The 20,441-nt window shown below is 57.4% G+C and overlaps 1 protein-coding gene across 8 annotated transcripts in view; it reads left to right on the forward strand.

Annotated features, from left to right (window-relative positions):
• Positions 1-20,017, forward strand: part of ANAPC1 (anaphase promoting complex subunit 1) — a 71,281-nt gene extending 51,264 nt beyond the window's left edge. For 3 of the 8 annotated variants that reach the window (XM_089777585.1, XM_089777588.1, XM_075925887.2), the window contains exons 31-48: positions 188-322; positions 499-581; positions 1,125-1,203; positions 2,222-2,296; positions 4,106-4,182; positions 4,437-4,527; positions 4,626-4,679; positions 6,005-6,198; positions 7,193-7,279; positions 12,202-12,319; positions 13,163-13,240; positions 14,001-14,068; positions 15,655-15,793; positions 16,466-16,552; positions 17,225-17,320; positions 17,594-17,792; positions 19,038-19,172; positions 19,665-20,016. In XM_089777585.1, the coding sequence (XP_089633711.1) occupies positions 188-322; positions 499-581; positions 1,125-1,203; positions 2,222-2,296; positions 4,106-4,182; positions 4,437-4,527; positions 4,626-4,679; positions 6,005-6,198; positions 7,193-7,279; positions 12,202-12,319; positions 13,163-13,240; positions 14,001-14,068; positions 15,655-15,793; positions 16,466-16,552; positions 17,225-17,320; positions 17,594-17,792; positions 19,038-19,172; positions 19,665-19,780 (1,911 nt within the window). In that variant the 3' untranslated portion in view covers positions 19,781-20,016. Of the gene's footprint in view, positions 1-187; positions 323-498; positions 582-1,124; positions 1,204-2,221; positions 2,297-4,105; positions 4,183-4,436; positions 4,528-4,625; positions 4,680-6,004; positions 6,199-7,192; positions 7,280-12,201; positions 12,320-13,162; positions 13,241-14,000; positions 14,069-15,654; positions 15,794-16,465; positions 16,553-17,224; positions 17,321-17,593; positions 17,793-19,037; positions 19,173-19,664 lie in introns of those variants that run through there. The other 5 variants (XM_089777586.1, XM_089777587.1, XR_016349302.1 and 2 more) reach the window with 5 other exon arrangements.
• Positions 20,018-20,441: the final 424 nt, after the last annotated feature.

The following is a 20,441-nucleotide window of genomic DNA, read 5'->3' on the forward strand; positions in this document are numbered from 1 at the left end:
GCGTATTTGTTTGTTAACCTTTGAGACAAGACCATTTTTCTTTGTGGGAGGTGGGAAGCTAGATGCTGTTGATGATTTTTCATCTCCTCTCCCAGTTGATTCAGAATGAATTCGTTTCTTCTTAGTAGCCATGTATGCAGGGATTTGTTTCATCTTCTCTTCCTTTTGTTTGTTCCTCTTTTCTCAGCATGGCAGTAACTTGATAGGCATGTCTGACCTGAATGTCCCTGAGCAGCTGTATCAGTACATGGTCGGAGGTCATAAGCGCTTCCAAGCAGGAATGCACCGCGAGAAACACAAGTCTCCGAGCTATCAGATAAAGGTAGTTTTATGTTACAGAACTGCAGCGTATTTCAGCAGAAATAGCTGTAGTGTGGGGGATCTGTTATCCATTGCTGTGGGTTTGCCTAATGCGCAGATTGAGTTCTGAGTGTTTATAATGAGTAAAGCAGAACTTTACACTGCATGGGACTGAAAGTACATGTGTTATCTTGACAGGAAGGAGATACCATAAATGTGGATGTTACTTGTCCAGGGGCAACTCTGGCATTAGCTATGATCTACCTAAAGACTAATAACAGGTATTGACTTTAGCATGGCTCCAATGTTTGTTATCACTTGTCATTAGCTTTTACACTTCTGCATCGTGTTAATTTTACCTTGGGTCTTCTGCCTCTTACTTCACATAAACCTGCCATCTGTGATCATCTCATCCAAGCACTTTTGTTTTTCAGGGCTAATTATTTAAAAATAATAATCCAATTCCCCATCTTCGCTAATACCAGGGTGTTTTCTAACGCTTTGCACTTCTTTACAACACCGTTTGTTGCCACTTCACTCAGTGACCTGAGCCTGTAAATACTAATGCGTATCTCACGGTATCCTTTTGCAAGTAGCATCCCCATTTTATGTTAGTATCATGCTGGCCATGTTGCCTTCGGCTGGTGGGGGAATTGAAAGTAAATCTCTTGTGCTTTAATTACTAGACATGCTTCTCCTGTCAGTGAACAATAGCATTACTAAAGTAGCTAATCACTGGCTCAGTATGTAGCTTGATATGTTTGGTATGGTGCTGAAGTATATTACATAACACCAACTTAATTTACCTTGTTGTGCTTCCATAGGTCCATTGCTGATTGGCTTCGAGCGCCTGACACAATGTATTTGCTGGACTTTGTAAAACCAGAATTTCTTTTGTTGAGGGTAGGATCATATTTTGTTTCATTTTGCCATTTATTATAATGGTGTTGAAATGCACTGTGACAATCTATCGATGGCCCTGCACTGAGAAGCATTTGACTGACCAGAGGTCTGCGAGATAGCTGTGTATTGTGGATATGCCTGTCTTATACCCCAAAACAAATCTGAATGCTTCCAGACAATCATTTTGTGTTGAACTTCCACATCATGGGTCGTCTTCTGTTTTTAGCAATAGAAATGATTCAGGTGTTTTATTTTTCTATATAGCTTGAAATAAAATGGGAAAGTTTTAAGCAAACTTCTGTACTTTCCCCAGATCAGTTGCAGTGGTTTTGAAAACCGGTACAGGTTGAACCTCTCTAGTCCAGCAATCTCTGGCCCCGCAACCTCCATGGTCCGGCATGATTTGAGTGAGCCAGATGCCCACTTTTCATGGGGGTGGCCAAATTCCTTGCTGTCCCATAAAGTTTCTTTACAGCCACCAATCCTGGCTCTCAGTATTCTGTGCTGTTGTTTAGCTCTAATTTACCCCTAACTGTCCTCTACCAGCCCAGTGAGCAGTGGAAGTGTTGGTAATGCTGCTAGACAATACTGACCTCCCCTCGTTCAGAAAAGTGTCTCATTCGGCACTGGTCAGGGTCCAAGGGTGCCGGATGAGAGAGGGTCAACCTGTATATGATTTGTAAAACGCTGGTCCTACTGCATGTGTGCAATGCAATTTCAGCTAACTGTATCTGAGACAGATACGTTGTCTAGTATATTACAATAGTATATCCCACTATCCCTGTATAGCCAAATGGAATTTGAATTTTCGCATACAGCTCAAGGAAAGAGCTTATGTGCTGATCATAAGAAGAGGAGCTGAGAGAGGTTTCTATGGAATACTGTGATTTTTGTTTCTGTCCTGTCATTCTTTATGGCTCTGTATTTAGTGCATTGACAAGACAGTTGCTGATGCTAGTTGCTAACATTATGCTTTATATTTTTTCTCTGCTGACTATTGACTTTCTGACTTTTTTAGACGCTTGCTCGATGCCTGATTTTGTGGGATGACATTTTGCCCAATTCCAAGTGGGTTGACAGTAATGTCCCACAAGTAAGTACCGATGCTAACTGTGTTTGCCACTCTAATTAACATCCCCCTGGGAAACAGCAGTCAGAGTGTTGATGTATATTTGGTCCCTTCTTCACAATATCTTGTACATCAGCAAGCAGCAATGTTTTCTTCAGGAGAAACTTTGACAGAGTTCTTGTTTTGGTGCAGTAGAACCTCAGTTCCGAACACCTCAGTGTTTACAGCTGAACATTGACTTCATCTGGTTTTGAAACTTTACCGTGTAGAAGAAAAACACCGATTTCCCCTCCTTCATTGATAGTTTGTGTTTAATGTAGTTCTGTACTATGTTTGCCTTTATTTTTTGTCTCTGCTAGTGCGTGATTGTGTACTTCTGGTTCCAAATGAGGCATCTGGTTAACAAGTCTGTTCATAACTCTGAAGTTCTACTGTGTTCAGCTAAAACTGGGGCGTTTGTGTTAGGGATGTTACATTGCGTTTAATCAGCTAATCGAGTAGCCGATGGAATTTCCATCGACTACTTGATTAGTCGATAAGGGGAGAAACTGCAGAGCCACAATGGGGTTAGTACCCAGCCCTGGGGGTAAGCCCTCTGTGGCTCTGCCTTTTAAATATAGAAAGAGCTGCTCGGCTGTTACTACATTTTAAAGTCAGAGCCGCAGCGGGAACTGGGCGTGAGCCGGGAATCAGCTGTCTTGGCTTGTGCCTGGTCCCCGGCTGCGGCTCTTCCCCGCCAAGATGGTGCTGGGGGAACCAGCTTTTAAGCCGGCCCCCTCAGCACCATCTCCTGCTCCCCCTCTTGCTGCCTCGGACACAGACAGCAAGAGGGGGAAGCAACTAATCGAGAGGTGACTCGACTACCCGATAAGCATATCCTAATGGGGTAGTCGACTACTCGAGTCACTTCCATCCCTGGTTCGTGTGTGGATAGATACACGCCTGCACACACCTTAACGTGTCGAATGCCACCAGACAGAACTTCGTGAAAGTGAGGTTAATGCCCAGAGTGCATATTTGTGACCTTAGCATGTCGAGTCCTAGAAGGTCTGAAAAGCACAAGCCAGACCAACCCAGCTCTGACGGGGGCTGGAGGGGGAGGACTGGATTACCTCAGTCCCTCTCCCTCCCCCCCTCTGGAATTTATTCGCACCCCCCAGTTTGGGAACTGCTGTAGAGGGTTTAAAAAAAACCCAGGCCAACGAAACGTGGTAAGATTCTATTGTAATTAGTGGCTTTGGATAAGCCTTGTGCAGTGGGAACCCATTCATAACCAAGTGTGTGTTAGCACTTCCCAAAACAATCCCCTGCCTCCCAACAAGTCAGCAGCTTTACCACTGTGTGCCTGTAAGACACAAAGGCGGAAAAGAGGATGTTCCATTTCAAACCCTGCTTTACTAGACAGATTTCCTCACCAAGTGTTTGAGAAAGGCGTGCCAGACCTTTCGAGACCTGGGATCAAACCTAGCTCTTGCAGCCGTAACTGGAGAGCGTCTTGTTCCTGCTGATTAGAAGGCTGAGAGTTATGTCAGGTGCTTCCTGCTGGATTAGGCTGCCTAGGTGATAATAGAAAGCTTCTGGCAGAGTCTGGCCCTGAGCTGGAGTCACTGTCCCGCCAAACTCAACTAGAAGATGAGGATGTTTCACCACAAAATGTTGGCCCGTTGGGGTCACAGCTGAAGCACTATCATGTAGTAGCACCAGAGGAAAAGTTGGTGCATAACCCTATTAAACACACTTTGTATCTTGCACCACTTGTCAAATCCTAGAACCACGGGTAGGTTCAAGAACGAGCAGGTATGTCAAACTATGTCTCTGCTGTGTTTTTTGTAGATTATAAGAGAGAACAGCATATCCCTTCATGCGACAGAATTGCCTTCCTCGGAAGATCTGAACTTGGAGACCCTGGCGTAAGTAACGTGGCGATCTAGTGCTGTCCGGAGCCGGGGGAGACATTGCACAAAACCAGGTTGTAGCTGTGAGGACCTGACTGTGGTATCCTCTTCTCGCAGATGCCAGGGTCTGTGGGCCACCCTTCCGTTCTTCCGGGGCTGTATTTTCACTTTTTACCCAGATGGTTATAAAATCTAGGTGGCTGCTTGATCTCATTTATTCACATTCGGAAAAGAAAACCATCAGCTGTTTCCTCTTTGTGTTGTTTTAGGCAAGCTCATGTCTACATCATTGCTGGTGCCTGCTTGTCACTGGGTTTTCGATTTGCCGGTTCAGAGAACTTAGCTGCGTTTAACTGCTTGGTAAGAGGTCGGGGGGAGGGTTTTGAGATTTGTTGATGCTAACAAGTCTGCCCTCTATGTCTGTATCGCGACGTATTTCTCTTTTTTCTTCCTTACAGTTTAAATTTGCAAAAGATTTCATGAAATGTTTGTCAGCACCTACTGCTTCCATAGTAAGTCCTTTTAGATGCTCTCTCCATGAAAATGAACCCTGGCATGTAATGCACTTGGATTAAACTCAATACAGCTTCAGTGCAAACATAATATCCCGTTTGCTTCCCGTATTAGTGAACAGATCTAGCGCCCTGCCCTGGCAGTTCAACACGCCAGCACCATTAATAATGCCAGTGACTCTGTATTTTTCCCTGCAACAGGATTCTCGGATTAGTTTTCTGAACCCGGGGAATTAGAATCCTAGAATCCTAAGGCTGGAAGAGACGTCAGGAGGCATCAGGTCCAGCCCCCTGCCCAAAGCAGGACCAGCCCCAACTCAATCATTCCAGCCAGGGCTTTGTCCAACCTCTAGGGATGGAGATTCCACCCCCTCCCTAGGGAACCCAGCCCAGCGCTTCCCCACCCGCCTAGGGAAAGAGTTTTTCCTAATATCCAACCTGGACCTCCCCCACTGCAACTTGAGCCCATTGCTCCTTGTTCTGCCCCCACTGAGAACAGCCTCTCTCCAGCCTCTTTGGAACCTCCCTTCAGGAAGTTGAAGGCTGCTCTCAAATCCCCCCTCACTCTTCGCTTCTGCAGACTAAACAAACCCAAGTCCCTCAGCCTCCCCTTGTAGGTCATATGCTCCAGCCCCCTCAGCATTTTGATTGTCCTCCGCTGGCCCCTCTCCAGTGCATTCACATCCCTTCTGTAGTGGGGGGCCCAGAACTAGGAATGTAAAGGACTCGTTGATTAGTCACCCCCAGCTGACCCCAGGCTCCATGCGGCACTCTGGGGCTCGTGTACATTTCAAAGGCAGAACGTGGACGTGCTTATCGACTAGACGAGTCGTCGATGGAAATTCCATCAACTAGTCCAGTAGTAAATTAATTGCTACTTAACAACCCTACCCAGAACTGGACACGATACTCCAGATGGGGCCTCACCAGAGCTGAATAAAGGGGAATAATGACATCTCTGGATCTGCTGGCAATGCGCTTCCTAATGCCCCCTAATACGCCATTCGCCTTCTTGGCTACCAGGGCGCCCTGTTGACTCCTCTCCAGCTTCTCATCCACTGTAACCCCCAGGGCCTTTTCTGCCGAACGGCTACTTAGCCAGCCGGTCCCCAGCCTGTAACGATTGACCAGATAGCCCTGAGGAAACCAGTGGCGGGTGTGTGGGCTGGGGAGAGGAATGCCAACGAACGGGGAGTGCCGTATGTGAAGCGGATGGGCGGTGGCCCTTCCCGCGGGGGGTTTCTCGTCGACTGTCAGATTAAGGTTCCTAACGAGGCCGTGTGCGTGGAAACCTGCCGTTTTCGACTGTCCTGTCCGTGTTTCAGATGGGCCATTACAACCTGGAGACCTGTCTGAGCGTGGTGCTGCTGTCTCTCGCCATGGTGATGGCGGGCTCGGGGAACCTGAAGGTCCTTCAGCTCTGTCGGTTCCTGCACAAGAAGACGGGCGGAGAAATGAACTATGGGTTCCACCTGGCGCATCACATGGCTCTGGGGCTTCTGTTCCTGGGCGGAGGAAGGTAGCTGATTTCCCTGCTTTCTCTCACCAGCCCTGTCAGTAGAAGCAGCTGAAAGGGCATCCCGGCCCCCAGGCAACGGGCTAGGGAGAGGGGCCAGATCTGGCCCATTGAGAGGCTGTTGCCCACCCCTGTCTGTGGCCTGGTCTGCTCACCTGCCATGCGCAGGAAGCTCCCAGGTGCAGGTGCCTGTTCTGCCCCTCCCCCCCGGCCAGGGGGAGTCTCCATCTCTTGCGGGAGGCTGCCCCCAGACAGCACAGAAAGGCCCAGTCCGCCTGTGAGGCTCTGGTACCACAGTGTCCGGTTGCAGCCACGGACGCCCTCGGAGCTGTGATCTCGACCCTGACGCTGCCTCCATCTTAGGCGGCTCGACTGTGTGAGCACCTTCCCCGTGGTACAGCAACACACGGCAACCGTCACCGCTTGTTGGGTAGCAACCTAGACTGGACGTTTGGGGGTTCACCTGCACGTAGCTTACACAGCCCCACAGGAAATCTGTGGCCAGGATTGCGAAAGGCTCCATCTGGGTCCCCTTGGTCCATTTATTGTAGGACACGCTAGCGGTCACCCGGCATCTGAGATTAGAGTTCAAGTGCATGTAATAGGCCTGGCCAGGTTTTCTTCCTGAGGTCAACCGACGTTTGCTTTTGCTGGGTGTCCTGTCACGTTGAACCTGCTCTAGTGTGTGGAAACGCAAATGTCTCTGCCGTCCAGATGAAAAGCTCGTCCTCCGCGGCATCTAGATTAACTCGCTAGTGTGTGGCAGGGGATTCCCGAGGAGGATTGCTGAATGGATTTTTTTTTTGGCCCATTTAAACATATTCCCTTGTTTTCTATGGGACATGGGGAACCGTGATACCAAAGTGACTTTGGCCTTGTCCAAGTCTGAGAGACGAATCCACGTCACTAGCGGCAGGTTAGACGCTCCCCTTAGGCCTTCAGTGTGAGCAGAAATGTATGCGTTCCTTTGAAAACCCTTTGTCCCCACTGGTTGCAGATACTCCCTGAGCACGTCGGATTCTTCCATCGCTGCTCTCCTCTGTGCTCTGTACCCTCACTTCCCCGTTCACAGCTCTGACAACAGGTAAGGGCCAGCGGGCGGCTCTATTCCCGGAACATGGACTAGGTTGTGCTTGCACGAGAAGTTGGCCTGGGTTGAGGCTCCTCAAGCTTTTGGCTACCGGGGGGTTAGAGCTGGAACAGGCGAGGCAGGCTTTCAAATACGTGAGTGTAGGCTGGTCAGCAGCGGGAGGGGCGCCTCCCCTTCGGGGTCAGTGGGTGGCCACTCTGACCCACTGTGAACTAACACAAATAATACCCAGTCCGGGGCCCCCTCCTACCTCGGGGCGGGGAGACAAAAGTAAACATGAACGAAGGCGGCTTGGGATTGGGCAGGCCAGCAAATGGTAGTCAGAGGCCCGGCCTTAGTTCAGGGCGGGCAGCCAAGTCTGTGGTTAGGAAGGCGCAGCCCTAGTTCAGGGCGGGCAGCCGGTAACCGTTTATAAGCCCAGCCCTAGTTCAGGGCGGGCAGCCGGTAACCGTTTATAAGCCCAGCCGTCGGTCAGGGCGGGCAGCCGGTAACCGTTTATAAGCCCAGCCCTCGGTCAGGGCGGGCGGCCGGTAACCGTTTATAAGCCCAGCCCTCGGTCAGGGCGGGCAGCCGGTAACCGTTTATAAGCCCAGCCCTCGGTCAGGGCGGGCGGCCGGTAACCGTTTATAAGCCCAGCCCTCGGTCAGGGCGGGCGGCCGGTAACCGTTTATAAGCCCAGTCCTCGGTCAGGGCGGGGCGGCCGGTAACCGTTTATAAGCCCAGCCGTCGGTCAGGGCGGGCGGCCGGTAACCGTTTATAAGCCCAGCCGTCGGTCAGGGCGGGCAGCCGGTAACCGTTTATAAGCCCAGCCCTCGGTCAGGGCGGGCGGCCGGTAACCGTTTATAAGCCCAGCCCTCGGTCAGGGCGGGCGGCCGGTAACCGTTTATAAGCCCAGCCCTCGGTCAGGGCGGGGTGGCCGGTAACCGTTTATAAGCCCAGCCGTCGGTCGGGGCGGGGCGGCCGGTAACCGTTTATAAGCCCAGCCCTAGTTCAGGGCGGGCGGCCGGTAACCGTTTATAAGCCCAGCCCTCGGTCAGGGCGGGGTGGCCGGTAACCGTTTATAAGCCCAGCCCTCGGTCAGGGCGGGCGGCCGGTAACCGTTTATAAGCCCAGCCGTCGGTCAGGGCGGGCGGCCGGTAACCGTTTATAAGCCCAGCCCTCGGTCGGGGCGGGGTGGCCGGTAACCGTTTATAAGCCCAGCCCTCGGTCAGGGCGGGCCGGCCGGTAACCGTTTATAAGCCCAGCCCTAGTTCAGGGCGGGCGGCCGGTAACCGTTTATAAGCCCAGCCGTCGGTCGGGGCGGGCGGCCGGTAACCGTTTATAAGCCCAGCCGTCGGTCAGGGCGGGCAGCCGGTAACCGTTTATAAGCCCAGCCCTAGTTCAGGGCGGGCAGCCGGTAACCGTTTATAAGCCCAGCCGTCGGTCAGGGCGGGCGGCCGGTAACCGTTTATAAGCCCAGCCCTCGGTCGGGGCGGGGTGGCCGGTAACCGTTTATAAGCCCAGCCCTAGTTCAGGGCGGGGCGGCCGGTAACCGTTTATAAGCCCAGCCCTAGTTCAGGGTGGGCGGCCGGTAACCGTTTATAAGCCCAGCCCTCGGTCGGGGCGGGGTGGCCGGTAACCGTTTATAAGCCCAGCCGTCGGTCAGGGTGGGGCGGCCGGTAACCGTTTATAAGCCCAGCCCTCGGTCGGGGCGGGGTGGCCGGTAACCGTTTATAAGCCCAGCCGTCGGTCAGGGTGGGGCGGCCGGTAACCGTTTATAAGCCCAGCCCTCGGTCGGGGCGGGGTGGCCGGTAACCGTTTATAAGCCCAGCCGTCGGTCAGGGCGGGCGGCCGGTAACCGTTTATAAGCCCAGCCCTCGGTCGGGGCGGGGTGGCCGGTAACCGTTTATAAGCCCAGCCCTAGTTCAGGGCGGGCGGCCGGTAACCGTTTATAAGCCCAGCCCTAGTTCAGGGCGGGCGGCCGGTAACCGTTTATAAGCCCAGCCGTCGGTCAGGGCGGGCGGCCGGTAACCATTTATAAGCCCAGCCCTAGTTCAGGGCGGGCGGCCGGTAACCGTTTATAAGCCCAGCCGTCGGTCAGGGCGGGGCGGCCGGTAACCGTTTATAAGCCCAGCCGTCGGTCAGGGCGGGCGGCCGGTAACCGTTTATAAGCCCTGCCCTCGGTCAGGGCGGGGCGGCCGGTAATGGTTTATAAGCCCAGCCGTCGGTCAGGGCGGGGCGGCCGGTAACGGTTTATAAGCCCAGCCGTCGGTCAGGGCGGGGCGGCCGGTAACCGTTTATAAGCCCAGCCGTCGGTCGGGGCGGGGCGGCCGGTAACCGTTTATAAGCCCAGCCCTAGTTCAGGGCGGGCGGCCGGTAACCGTTTATAAGCCCAGCCCTCGGTCAGGGCGGGGCGGCCGGTAACCGTTTATAAGCCCAGCCCTCGGTCAGGGCGGGCGGCCGGTAACCGTTTATAAGCCCAGCCGTCGGTCAGGGCGGGCGGCCGGTAACCGTTTATAAGCCCAGCCCTCGGTCGGGGCGGGGTGGCCGGTAACCGTTTATAAGCCCAGCCCTCGGTCAGGGCGGGCCGGCCGGTAACCGTTTATAAGCCCAGCCCTAGTTCAGGGCGGGCGGCCGGTAACCGTTTATAAGCCCAGCCCTCGGTCGGGGCGGGGTGGCCGGTAACCGTTTATAAGCCCAGCCCTAGTTCAGGGCGGGGCGGCCGGTAACCGTTTATAAGCCCAGCCCTAGTTCAGGGTGGGCGGCCGGTAACCGTTTATAAGCCCAGCCCTCGGTCGGGGCGGGGCGGCCGGTAACCGTTTATAAGCCCTGCCCTCGGTCGGGGCGGGCCGGCCGGTAACCGTTTATAAGCCCTGCCCTCGGTCGGGGCGGGGCGGCCGGTAACCGTTTATAAGCCCAGCCCTCGGTCAGGGCGGGGCGGCCGGTAACCGTTTATAAGCCCAGCCCTCGGTCAGGGCGGGGCGGCCGGTAACCGTTTATAAGCCCAGCCGTCGGTCAGGGCGGGCCGGCCGGTAACCGTTTATAAGCCCAGCCGTCGGTCAGGGCGGGCCGGCCGGTAACCGTTTATAAGCCCAGCCGTCGGTCAGGGCGGGCCGGCCGGTAACCGTTTATAAGCCCAGCCGTCGGTCAGGGCGGGGCGGCCGGTAACCGTTTATAAGCCCAGCCGTCGGTCAGGGCGGGCCGGCCGGTAACCGTTTATAAGCCCAGCCGTCGGTCAGGGCGGGGCGGCCGGTAACCGTTTATAAGCCCAGCCCTCGGTCAGGGCGGGGCGGCCGGTAACCGTTTATAAGCCCAGCCCTCGGTCAGGGCGGGGCGGCCGGTAACCGTTTATAAGCCCAGCCGTCGGTCAGGGCGGGGCGGCCGGTAACCGTTTATAAGCCCAGCCGTCGGTCAGGGCGGAGCAGCCGGTAACCGTTTATAAGCCCAGCCCTCGGTCAGGGCGGGGCAGCCGGTAACCGTTTATAAGCCCAGCCCTCGGTCAGGGCGGGGCAGCCGGTAACCGTTTATAAGCCCAGCCCTCGGTCAGGGCGGGGCAGCCGGTAACCGTTTATAAGCCCAGCCCTCGGTCAGGGCGGGGCAGCCGGTAACCGTTTATAAGCCCAGCCCTCGGTCAGGGCGGGGTGGCAGAAAAAATAATTCAGAGCGCAGCCCTCGGTCAGGGCGGGGCAGCAAGAAGGCCGTCTGAACAACGGATACGCTTGGGCCCCCTTGCTCAGGAGGGCTGCATGCAGCTCGCCGGCAGCGGCGGAGAGGGGGAGGCTACTACCCACGCGGTGGGTGGCGGAGGGGCTCCGGGCCTGCCTACGTCCATGCTGTCCCCTGGGCCGCTTCCCTCCTCCCCCTCTGCGCGTAGCTGGCGGGCGCGTAGGCCTCCCGTGAAGTCACGGGTCCAGGTCCATTGGCCACGCCTCAGTGGCTGGCAGGGTGTTGGGGAGTCCGGGGGAGTCTGTTGTCCCTCCGGGCCGCTGTGCAGCAGGGGGCCCAGTGGCCCACGCCAGCGCTCCACCTCCCCACGCCTGAGCGCCCTTCCTCGAGGTGCAGAGGAGCCCTCTGGCTCTTCAGTGCTCGGGGCCTCACTGGCCTGGCTGGCGGCTTTTTACCTCTCTGCCCCGCCCCATGGCTTCCGGCCAGGTGGCTCACTAGGGCCAGGTGCAGCCCCCCGAGGCTCTGGGAGGGGCGCCTCCCGACCCTCTCCAGTGAGAAATGGGGCAGTCGCAAAGGCCAGGCGGACGGCGATGAGCTTAGATTAATGAAGAGATCTTTAACGAACAGTGCCCTGGGCCATACGTCTTGGCTGTACCAGGCGCTCGCGTGGAAAATCCCTCTCTCTGGCATTTGAAACATGCGGTTCAAAGAGAACAAATCCGGAACCCTTAGGAAAACGGCTGTATCTGTAAAACAAGTCACTGTCTAGATTGAGGGGGGGACCCTAAGGCCCGGGGGCCGGATGCGGCCCCCAGCTTGCCTGGATCTGGCCCCGAGACTCAGGGCTCCTCCCCCAGCCATGGGGAGTCCCCCCACCCCCACTGCAGGGCTGGAGCATATAAAATCTCCTAGCTGGACCCCCCAGGCTCTGGTGTGCGAGGAGACAATGGGACTTAGGCTCCTAAATCACATAGGCACTTTTGAAAATATTGCTCTCAGTAAATGTGGGAGTGTCGTCTTCTCAGTCAGGGGCCACGTCAGTGATGGGGGGTTTGTTTGGGGTTGGTTTTTTTTTGCTTTTTGCTTGTGGGTCTGTGGCCCCCGCCCCACATAAGGTTCCGACCCCTGGTCTGGATGTACCGACGGCAGCTCGTTTCCGTCGGATACCGCTGCTGTGTGACTCGCCCTTCATGCAGCTCGCCTGTGCGCACTGGTGCTTGGAGACCTCTGGAGCAACCCCGCCATGCTGAATTCCTTCTCGCCGTGTGCAGGTATCACCTCCAGGCCCTGCGGCACTTGTACGTGCTGGCGGCCGAGCCCCGGCTCCTGGTGCCTGTGGACGTGGATACCAGCGCTCCCTGTTACACGCTGCTGGAGGTTACCTACAAGGTAGCGTGTCCCCGGGGCTGCGGAGCGCGAAGCTCGTGTCCGGGGGGGGGTGGCTCAGGGTTGTGCTTGCAATCCTGGTGGTGTGTTCCGCGGCTCGGGGAGTCAAACCCGCCTGCCTAGGCACACAATGGAGTCGTTCCTCCCAGCCCGGGTCTTTGAGTGGCCCCTTCCGGGTGGCACGTGGGACAAGTGACGTGCGCAGCAAAGTGCTGCGGAATCCAGTGAGCTGCTGATCCGGGGTACTGGCTGTCGGGACACACGCCGGCGAGTTGCAACGGCGCAGAGCCTGGGGAAGCTGGCGGCTCAGCTGCCTTTTAAAACCTTCCCTTTGTCCTTTTGAAATGGGAGCCTCTGTGGCTGCACGCGCACCCGCCGCAAGGGCCTTTTCTAGCAAGCGCTCTTCCGGCAGAAACGCCTTCCTGCGCTGGGGTAGGGCGCGGGGGGTGAGGGCAGGGCCTTGCCAGCCTTGAGGAGAGGAGGGCAGGGCGCCTGGTGAGCTGACCCGTCTTGCCGTGGAAGGCAGCGTCGCTGGTTTTTAAGACGTGGGTGTCCCCTGCCTGGGGACCAGCCGTGGTGCCCCCCCTTCGTTTTGCCGGCTGCGTTTGGTGACCGAGCGGGAGAGGGGCTCGGTGGAGCTCGAAAGCTTGTCTGTCGCCAACAGCAGTTGGTCCAGTAAAAGATGTTCCCTCGCCTGCCTTGTCTCTCTCGCTTGGTGACATAAACGGTGACTCGGGCCCCCGTTCCACCAGGGAAACGGCCATGGGAAGCACAGACCGGCAGAGGCCGAGGCGTCTCTGTGCCCTGGGGCCGTTCTGACTGCCGGCGGGTTGTTGGTGCTTACAGGGCACGCAGTGGTATGAGGAGACCACCGAGGAACTGATGGCCCCAACCCTCCTCCCGGAGCTTCACTTGCTGAAGCAGGTAAGTCGGGGCTCCAGCTGGGTGCGGAATGTGGCGGCCTGGGTTCTGTGGGGCGGGGCAGCCCCGCTCATTGAGCAGAAAGGGGGGTGGCTGTTGGCTACCTGCTTACTGCTCTGGTTCCTTGACTGGCCCCAGGGCACGTCTGAGCAGCCGGCGGTTAGCTCCAGTCAGCGTCGTCTGCAGGCCATTTCCTGCCTGTGGGAGAGCCATAGTGCGGTACACCTAGGGCTCCTCTTCACTTAGATCGCGGCACCACGCTGCAGCGATCGATCCACTGGCGGTCGATTGATCGTGTCTGTTTAGACCCGATAAATTGATCTCCGAGCGCTCTCCCGTCGACTCTCGTACTCCAGCAGGAGGAGGAGTAGCTGGAGTTGACGGGAGAGCAGCCCCTCCGACCTTATCACCATAGAGGACACAACGGTAAGTGCATCGACCTCAGCTACGCGACTAGCTCAGCTGAAGTCGCGCAGGTTACATCGACGGGTGGGGGTAATATAGAGGAGGCCTTAGCTCTGCCCCTTCATGTCCCGCCCCGATTCCGCCTCCAGTGCCTGTCGCTTCCACAGCCACTGGGGATCCTCCTGCCAGGGGCGTCCTCTGCAGGGGATTCCAACAGTTTCTATCCCCTGGGAGCCTCCATGGCATGAGGCAGAGAGGGCCGGGCGGGAGGGCTGCCCTGCTCAGCCGTAGGAACTCCGGCGGCTGGATAGCACTCTCACTTGCTCTGCAGCGGTCACTTCAACATTTCTCTTGGCAGATCAGAGTGAAAGGCCCACGCTACTGGGAGCTGCTCATAGATTTAAGCAAGGGGACACAGCAGCTGAAGTAAGTGTCCGCGATGCTCGGTGGATCGACCCCCAAACTGACTCACGACCCTTCCCGGTTCAGTAAACGTGTGACTGTTTGTTTTCGTCTCCGCTCGTTGGACGGAACAACAGCCGCCAGTCACTGGCGGACTGAAGAGAAAGTCTTCAGTTTCCATTCATCTGCTTTCGCGTGTGTGTCAGCCCTGTGCGTGAAGTCAGTTTCACTCCTCCTCTGGATAGGCAGTTTCACTTGTTTTGTGGGTCTTGCGTCAAAAACCAAACCAAGAGAAGGGAAAACGGGCAGCGAGCCTCAACTAGAAACTGCTTTTCATTTGTGGAGTGTGGGGGTTTTGTGTGGGATTGGTGAGGTTTCACAGTGCCTCTCTCCGTGGAAAACGCACGCTGCTGCTCCGGCACCAGCAGGATTGGTTTTCTGAAGTGGGCATATGCTAATTAATGCAGATGAACATTTCCCTCCATCCATCGGACAATGGCAAGGGCCAGTCATGGTATCTGAATAGCGTAGTCACGCGCCTGGGATTCTAACGTCTGAGGGAATGCGCAGGCCAGGTTGTGGGACAAGGAGCCACCCGGCCGTCGCATTAGTAACGTGGCTAGTTCAGTGGGTGTGAATGACACCACCCAGAGGAGCGAGCTGCGGCAACGCGCCCGGTGTGGCGCCGCCCGCAGCCCAGGCCCTCTCCCTGTGAGTGGAGCCAAAGGCACTGAGCGTGGCCTCTCTCCCCCAGCGGCTTTGGACCTGTGGGCCTGAGAGACTCTCCCTTTCCCGTGCCACAGGTGATGTGGGGGGGTGGCGGCTCTCTGGTGGCCCCCAGCTGCAAAGGGGCCCAAAGCCGATGGCCAGCAGGGCATGGCCCCCTCCCCCTGTCAGCTGCTGTATAACGGGGGAGAACTGTGAGGGAGGCGACCTGCAGGAGGGGCAGTGGTTCCTGTCTCAGTGCTGTAGGGGACTGCTCTGTGGTGGCGCTGCTGTGGGGTCCTGTACGGCTCTGGGGAAGGGTTCCCAGAGCCACGGGGCCGGGCGCCCTTTGAAATGACGTCTCTGACAGACGCGGCGGCGTTGCAGGAGCGGAGCCCGCGCTCTAGTCCGGCGTGTGCGGCTCCCCCTCGCTGGCAGGGCTGTTCCGGAGCCGAGGCTGCGGCCTTGCCAGCTCCTGCTGCCGAGGAGAGAGCGCGTTCCCTAGCGAAATGGCACGAAGCTGCCCCTTGGCGCCCGGTGATTGGAGCCCCGTGGAGCCGTCGTGGGGGCTGAGCCGTCCCGGGAAGGGTGGAGTGGGCAGCTCCATGGACGTCAGAGGGAATTGATAATATGTACAGCCCGGTAATGCTGGAAAACCTCCATCCTCTTCCCCACCCCCGCCAGAGCGCGCTCCTGGGGCGGATGTCGGGGAAATCGAGATCTCCCCGCGCACGGCCCCATATTGGGGCTAGATAATGAGGAAGCAAATCCCTGGCCGCAGGGGACTGAGCACCTCCGGGTTGCTGGTTCATTCGATGCGCCTTGGCGGTGCCACGTGTCAGTACCACCGCGCCCTGGCGCGAGGTGACCGAGTTCAGTACTCGGCAAGGGCTGCTGTTTTCCAGGTCGATCCTGTCCAAGGACGGCATCCTGTACGTCAAGCTGCGGGCGGGGCAGCTCTCGTACAAAGAGGACCCGATGGGCTGGCGCAGTTTGCTAGCCCAGACTGTCACGCACCAGAACGCCGAAACTCGGTCCTTCAAGGTAGCGTCCTGTGAGCGCGCGCAGAGCAGAGGCCTCCCCGAGCTGTGCTGGAACCTGGCGCGTGGGAGCGAGCAGTCGAGCTACTGAGCCGGGGTTCAGATACGGGGGCGGGGGTGAAAAGCTGTTGCTGTCTGACAGCTGCTTGGCTGGTGTGAAAGGAATCGGTGGTTTCAGTCCTGTTCCCGTGCCACCAAACTGCCGTCGTGGGAACCCGAAGGTGACCCGGCATGGCGGAGGGGAGAGGTCACCTCTAGGAGCGGCCTTTATGGAGCAGGGCTGGAGCGAGGCGCGGTGGAGCCAGGCTGAGAAACTCCGAGAATTTGCCAGGCCCAGTGCTGCCAGGCTGGTGCTTTTCAGGGGTGCTGCAGTCGCTCTGAAAGTGGCATTCGGTCGTTGCCTTAGGGCGCTGGGCCTGGCTGCCTTCAGAGCCTCAAACCCCATCGCTGCCGCTTCGCTTTCGAAGCACGTCCGCCGCTTTGCTTTTTGCAGCAGGCAGATGAAAAGGTTCTGAGACTCGATTTCCCCCTTTAACTCCATCGTGTAGATTAGGGTGACCTGAACTGAGCTCTGAAAAATCACAGGAGGGAAGGGGAGGAGGGGATGGGCTGTTTGGCCTCCAGAGTGAAAGCCAAAGATTCCTCGTCTAACGTGAGCATTTTTACCTCTTTCTAGCCAGAAACGATTTCTGCTTTCACTTCTGATCCGGCACTACTTTCGTTTGCTGACTACTTCTGCAAGCCAGCTGTGACCCTGGGCCAGGTACACAGTGCCGACGGGGGGACTCCGCTCAGAGGAACGGTTTCTTTTCTTGTTTTCACAACTAAAAGGCAGGAAATGAATGTTGAGTTGCAGACAACGGGCCTAATTCACTTACCAAGAACAGTTGTTTGGAAAAGCCTCGTTCCGTGCAGGCATTTGCTAGGGCGAGTGCACAGGCATTGTGGGAAGCAGAAGGCACAAATATCGAAGCAGAAGAGAGAACTCTGGCATGTGCGCTGCCAGAGCGGGGCAGGATATCCCTTTCCACTAGTTAGCCCCGCGGTTATACTCCCTGGATTCCCCGTGGCTTGTAGCTAATGAACGCTGAGAGTCGGCTGCCGCCGTTATTTCGGAGAGCCGCTGTGCGGGAAGTAGTCTGGTGAATGAAGATTGTGTCTTCTCCAGGGGGGCCAACTGACTTGATGGGCCTCTGAGTGGCGGGGTGTCTGTGCTCCCAGAAGGGGCGGAGCCTCAGGCAGAAGGGGCAGGGCTTCAGGTGGAAGGGGCGGAGCCACGCTGGCCCCCTCAGCTCCTGACCAGCCCTGAAAGTCACCCAGAGCGTGGTGCGTGGTGCTTCGGCAGCCAGGAGCCCAGGCCCCGCTTGGCATTGCTGTCGCGACTCAGCACGGAGGGCCCGCGTGTGCTCTGTGTGACAGGCGTCTCTCTTGCCAGAAGCAGGGCCTCCTGGATCTCTTCTCCTCCATTCTGTACGAGTGCGTCACGCGGGAGAACCCAGAGATGCTGCCCGCGTACATAGCCATAGACCAGGTAGAGTGATGGACGCCCGTCTGGGAACGCCCTGGCTGGCTCTGCCCCGTGCCTGCCTCGCTGGCTCCCAGCACAGAGCTCTGTCGGGAGGCCTGCGCCCACAGGGCCGAGGTTTCAGGGTAACCAATGAAAAATGCCCCAATGGAGCGAAGAGGCTGCCGGGTTTCCCCATTCGCATGCGGAGGGAGGGAAGTTCACTTGTTTGGCCGTTGAGGGGGGACGTTTCTTCTCCCGGATCCATGGAGTTCCCGTCTGTGTGTTCTCTCCTGATAGGCTGTGAGGAGGCTGGAGAGAAAAGAAATGTCCGAGACCTTCGAGCTGTGGCAGCTAAAGCTGGTCTTAGAATTTTTCAGCTCCAGGAGCCACCAGGAGAGACTGAGGAGAAACCCAAACCGGGGGCTCTTCATGAACTCGGAGTTTCTGCCTGTGATGAAGTGCACTGTTGATAACACCTTGGACCAGTGGCTACAAGGTAAACAGAGCGGCATGAGTACAGTGCCGCGCCTCAGGTGTGATCGGGTTGGGAGGGAGGTCTGACACCCTGCCAGCCGCCTCGGGTGTGAGTCGCTGTGATCGGGTTGGGAGGGAGGTCTGACACCCGCCTCGGGTGTGAGTCGCTGTGATCTGGTTGGGAAGGAGGTCTGACACCCTGACACCCGCCTCGGGTGTGAGTTGCTGTGATCGGGATGGGAGGGAGGTCTGACACCCTGCCAGCCGCCTCGGGTGTGAGTCGGTGTGATCGGGTTGGGAGGGAGGTCTGACACCCGCGCCTCGGGTGTGAGTCGGTGTGATCGGGTTGGGAGGGTGGTCTGACACCCTGACACCCGCCTCGGGTGTGAGTCGGTGTGATCGGGTTGGGAGGGAGATCTGACACCCGCCTCGGGTGTGAGTTGGTGTGATCGGGTTGGGAGGGAGGTCTGACACCCGCCTCGGGTGTGAGTTGGTGTGATTGGGTTGGGAAGGAGGTCTGACACCCTGCCACATGCCTTCTTGGAATCTGGCTTCTTTGGTATCATGCTTATCAGCTGTTTTTTTTTAACTTCGTTAGCGCAGGAGGGGGAGGGGAAAGAACAGATTGCCTGTGCCTGAGTCCTGTTTATCTGGCGGTTGCGTGAACTTTAGGAGTGAACACTGCCTCTTAGGCAATCAAGAGACGGTCTCGCAGCAGAACTACTGATGGCTTTTTTGTTTGTTGGTTGTTTAATCTTAACTATTTGTGTAAAACCTGGGAGTCTGAACAGCTGAGCTGGCACTTTGAGCTGCTGCCACGGTTGGAATTTTAAAATAATCCCCAAACCTGGTTGCCTGTCGTGAGAGGCCGCATGTTGTGTAGAACAGCAGCGTGTGTGTTTCACGTTGTGTTGTCCCAAGCGTGCACCTTCCACAGGTGGCCTCTGGTTTCTGGGGGCCTGTTCCAGCCAGAACGCTCTAGCAGAGCTTTTCGATGGGCCAGCTCGAGGTCTCGTCCTGTGGTGGACGGGTCTGGCTCATCCAGGCGATGGCTTACGCTCCTGAGAGTGCCTGGGGCAGGGACGTCTCGTGAGCCTCGCAGAAGCCAAGAGGAGAGGGAGGAGGGCTGAGATGTGAAGACTGGAGCCCTGGGAGGAAGCGTGGCTGCGGACCAAGGCCCCGTGCTTGGTAGTCGATGCCGGGGAGCGTGTGTGCGTGAGAGAGAAAAGGGCCCCTGAATCTCAGCAGACTCCCTTGTGTGTTCCAGCCGGAGGGGACGTGTCTCTGCACTCCTACTTGAGCGGGCAGCCTACCGACGCGTCTCAGCTCGGCATGCTGGCCTGCTTCCTCGTGTACCACTCCGTCCCGTCGCCCGGGCAGCTCTCAGCAGGCGGCTTGGAAGGTGAGAGGGGGGGATGGGGCCGGGCCGCGCGTGCTGTCGCTAGCGGCGTCTGCGACACCACCAAGGAGTCCTGCGGCACTGCAGAGACTAACCCACTTGTGCCCTGGTAAAGCCGCTGGCCCCAGGCTGCCGCAGGGCTCCTTGGGTTTGGATGGGTTTGCTGACCTCTCCTGTGAAGAGCAGGGCTGTACCAGGGTTCACAAGAGAACCGGATACGTTCATGGGGGTTGGCTCCATCGATGGCTGTTGGCCAGGCTGGGCAGGGAGGTGTCACGTGATGGGTTCCCTCTGGGGCACCTGGCATCAGCCGCTGGTGGCAGACAGGCGCTGGGCCGGCTGGGCCGTTGGTCCGATGTAACGGCCGGCGCGCTGTTCCCAGAGGACCGGTGTGTGCGTGTTGGGCACGGCGCGGACGCGGCCCGGCAGCGATACGATGCTTCCCACGCCGGCCGCCGCGTGCAGTGACCCCTCCTCCTGCCTGTGTCTCACCAGGAAGCATGAGCTTCTCGGAGCTGCTCTTGAAGTTCCGGCAGTTGAAAATGCCCGTCCGTGCGCTGCTGCGGCTCGCCCCCCTGCTGCTCGGCGACCCCCAGTCCATGGTGCGGTGACGGCGCCCGCATGGAGACTGGCACATCTCACCTGGGGGCCGCCAGCCGGAGCCGGCAGGGCGTTTCCCGCTGACTGAGAGAGGCGGCTGAAGGGAACGTCGCGTGGGACGCCGCGGGCAGCGCCGAGTGGCCGTGCCACGTGGAGCTTTGTACGGCGTCTTGTCGCCAGGCGAGTCGCTGCACACGAGGAACGAACCCTTTTCCTTTTCTAAATAAAGGTTTTTTTTTTACAAAAAATGCCTTGTGGGGAGTTGTGAAAATAAACCACCTGGAAACGGGTCACCCCCGTCCTGCCCACGCTGGCCTGAGCCTGTGGCACGTTTCTAACCCTCTTCCGTGAGGCAGCACAGGGCTTCCCACAGGGCGGGCAGCTGGGCGCACTCGGCCTCCGCTTGCCCCTCGCACAGCTGGGTGGAAACTCTAAAAAGGGGCCTCGTGCCCTCACACCGACAGGCTGCCCCTGCTTCCCTCTCAGCCATTCCCGCAAGCTCCTCTTTGGGCTAGACCGCCAGTTTGACCCTTCCCGCCCCGCAGAGCAAAGGCAGCTGCGACTCCCTCTGCTTGCAATGGGCCTTGTTCTCTTCTACCCGGGCCCTGGGCTGGGCTGGGCTGCTTCTCGGGGCTGGGGTGCCTGGTGATGCCGTTTGGCAAGGCGCGATTC

The sequence above is a fragment of the Pelodiscus sinensis genome, chromosome 3 (genome assembly GCF_052426305.1).
Source record: "Pelodiscus sinensis isolate ZL-2025 chromosome 3, ASM5242630v1, whole genome shotgun sequence".
Lineage (NCBI taxonomy): Eukaryota > Metazoa > Chordata > Testudines > Trionychidae > Pelodiscus > Pelodiscus sinensis.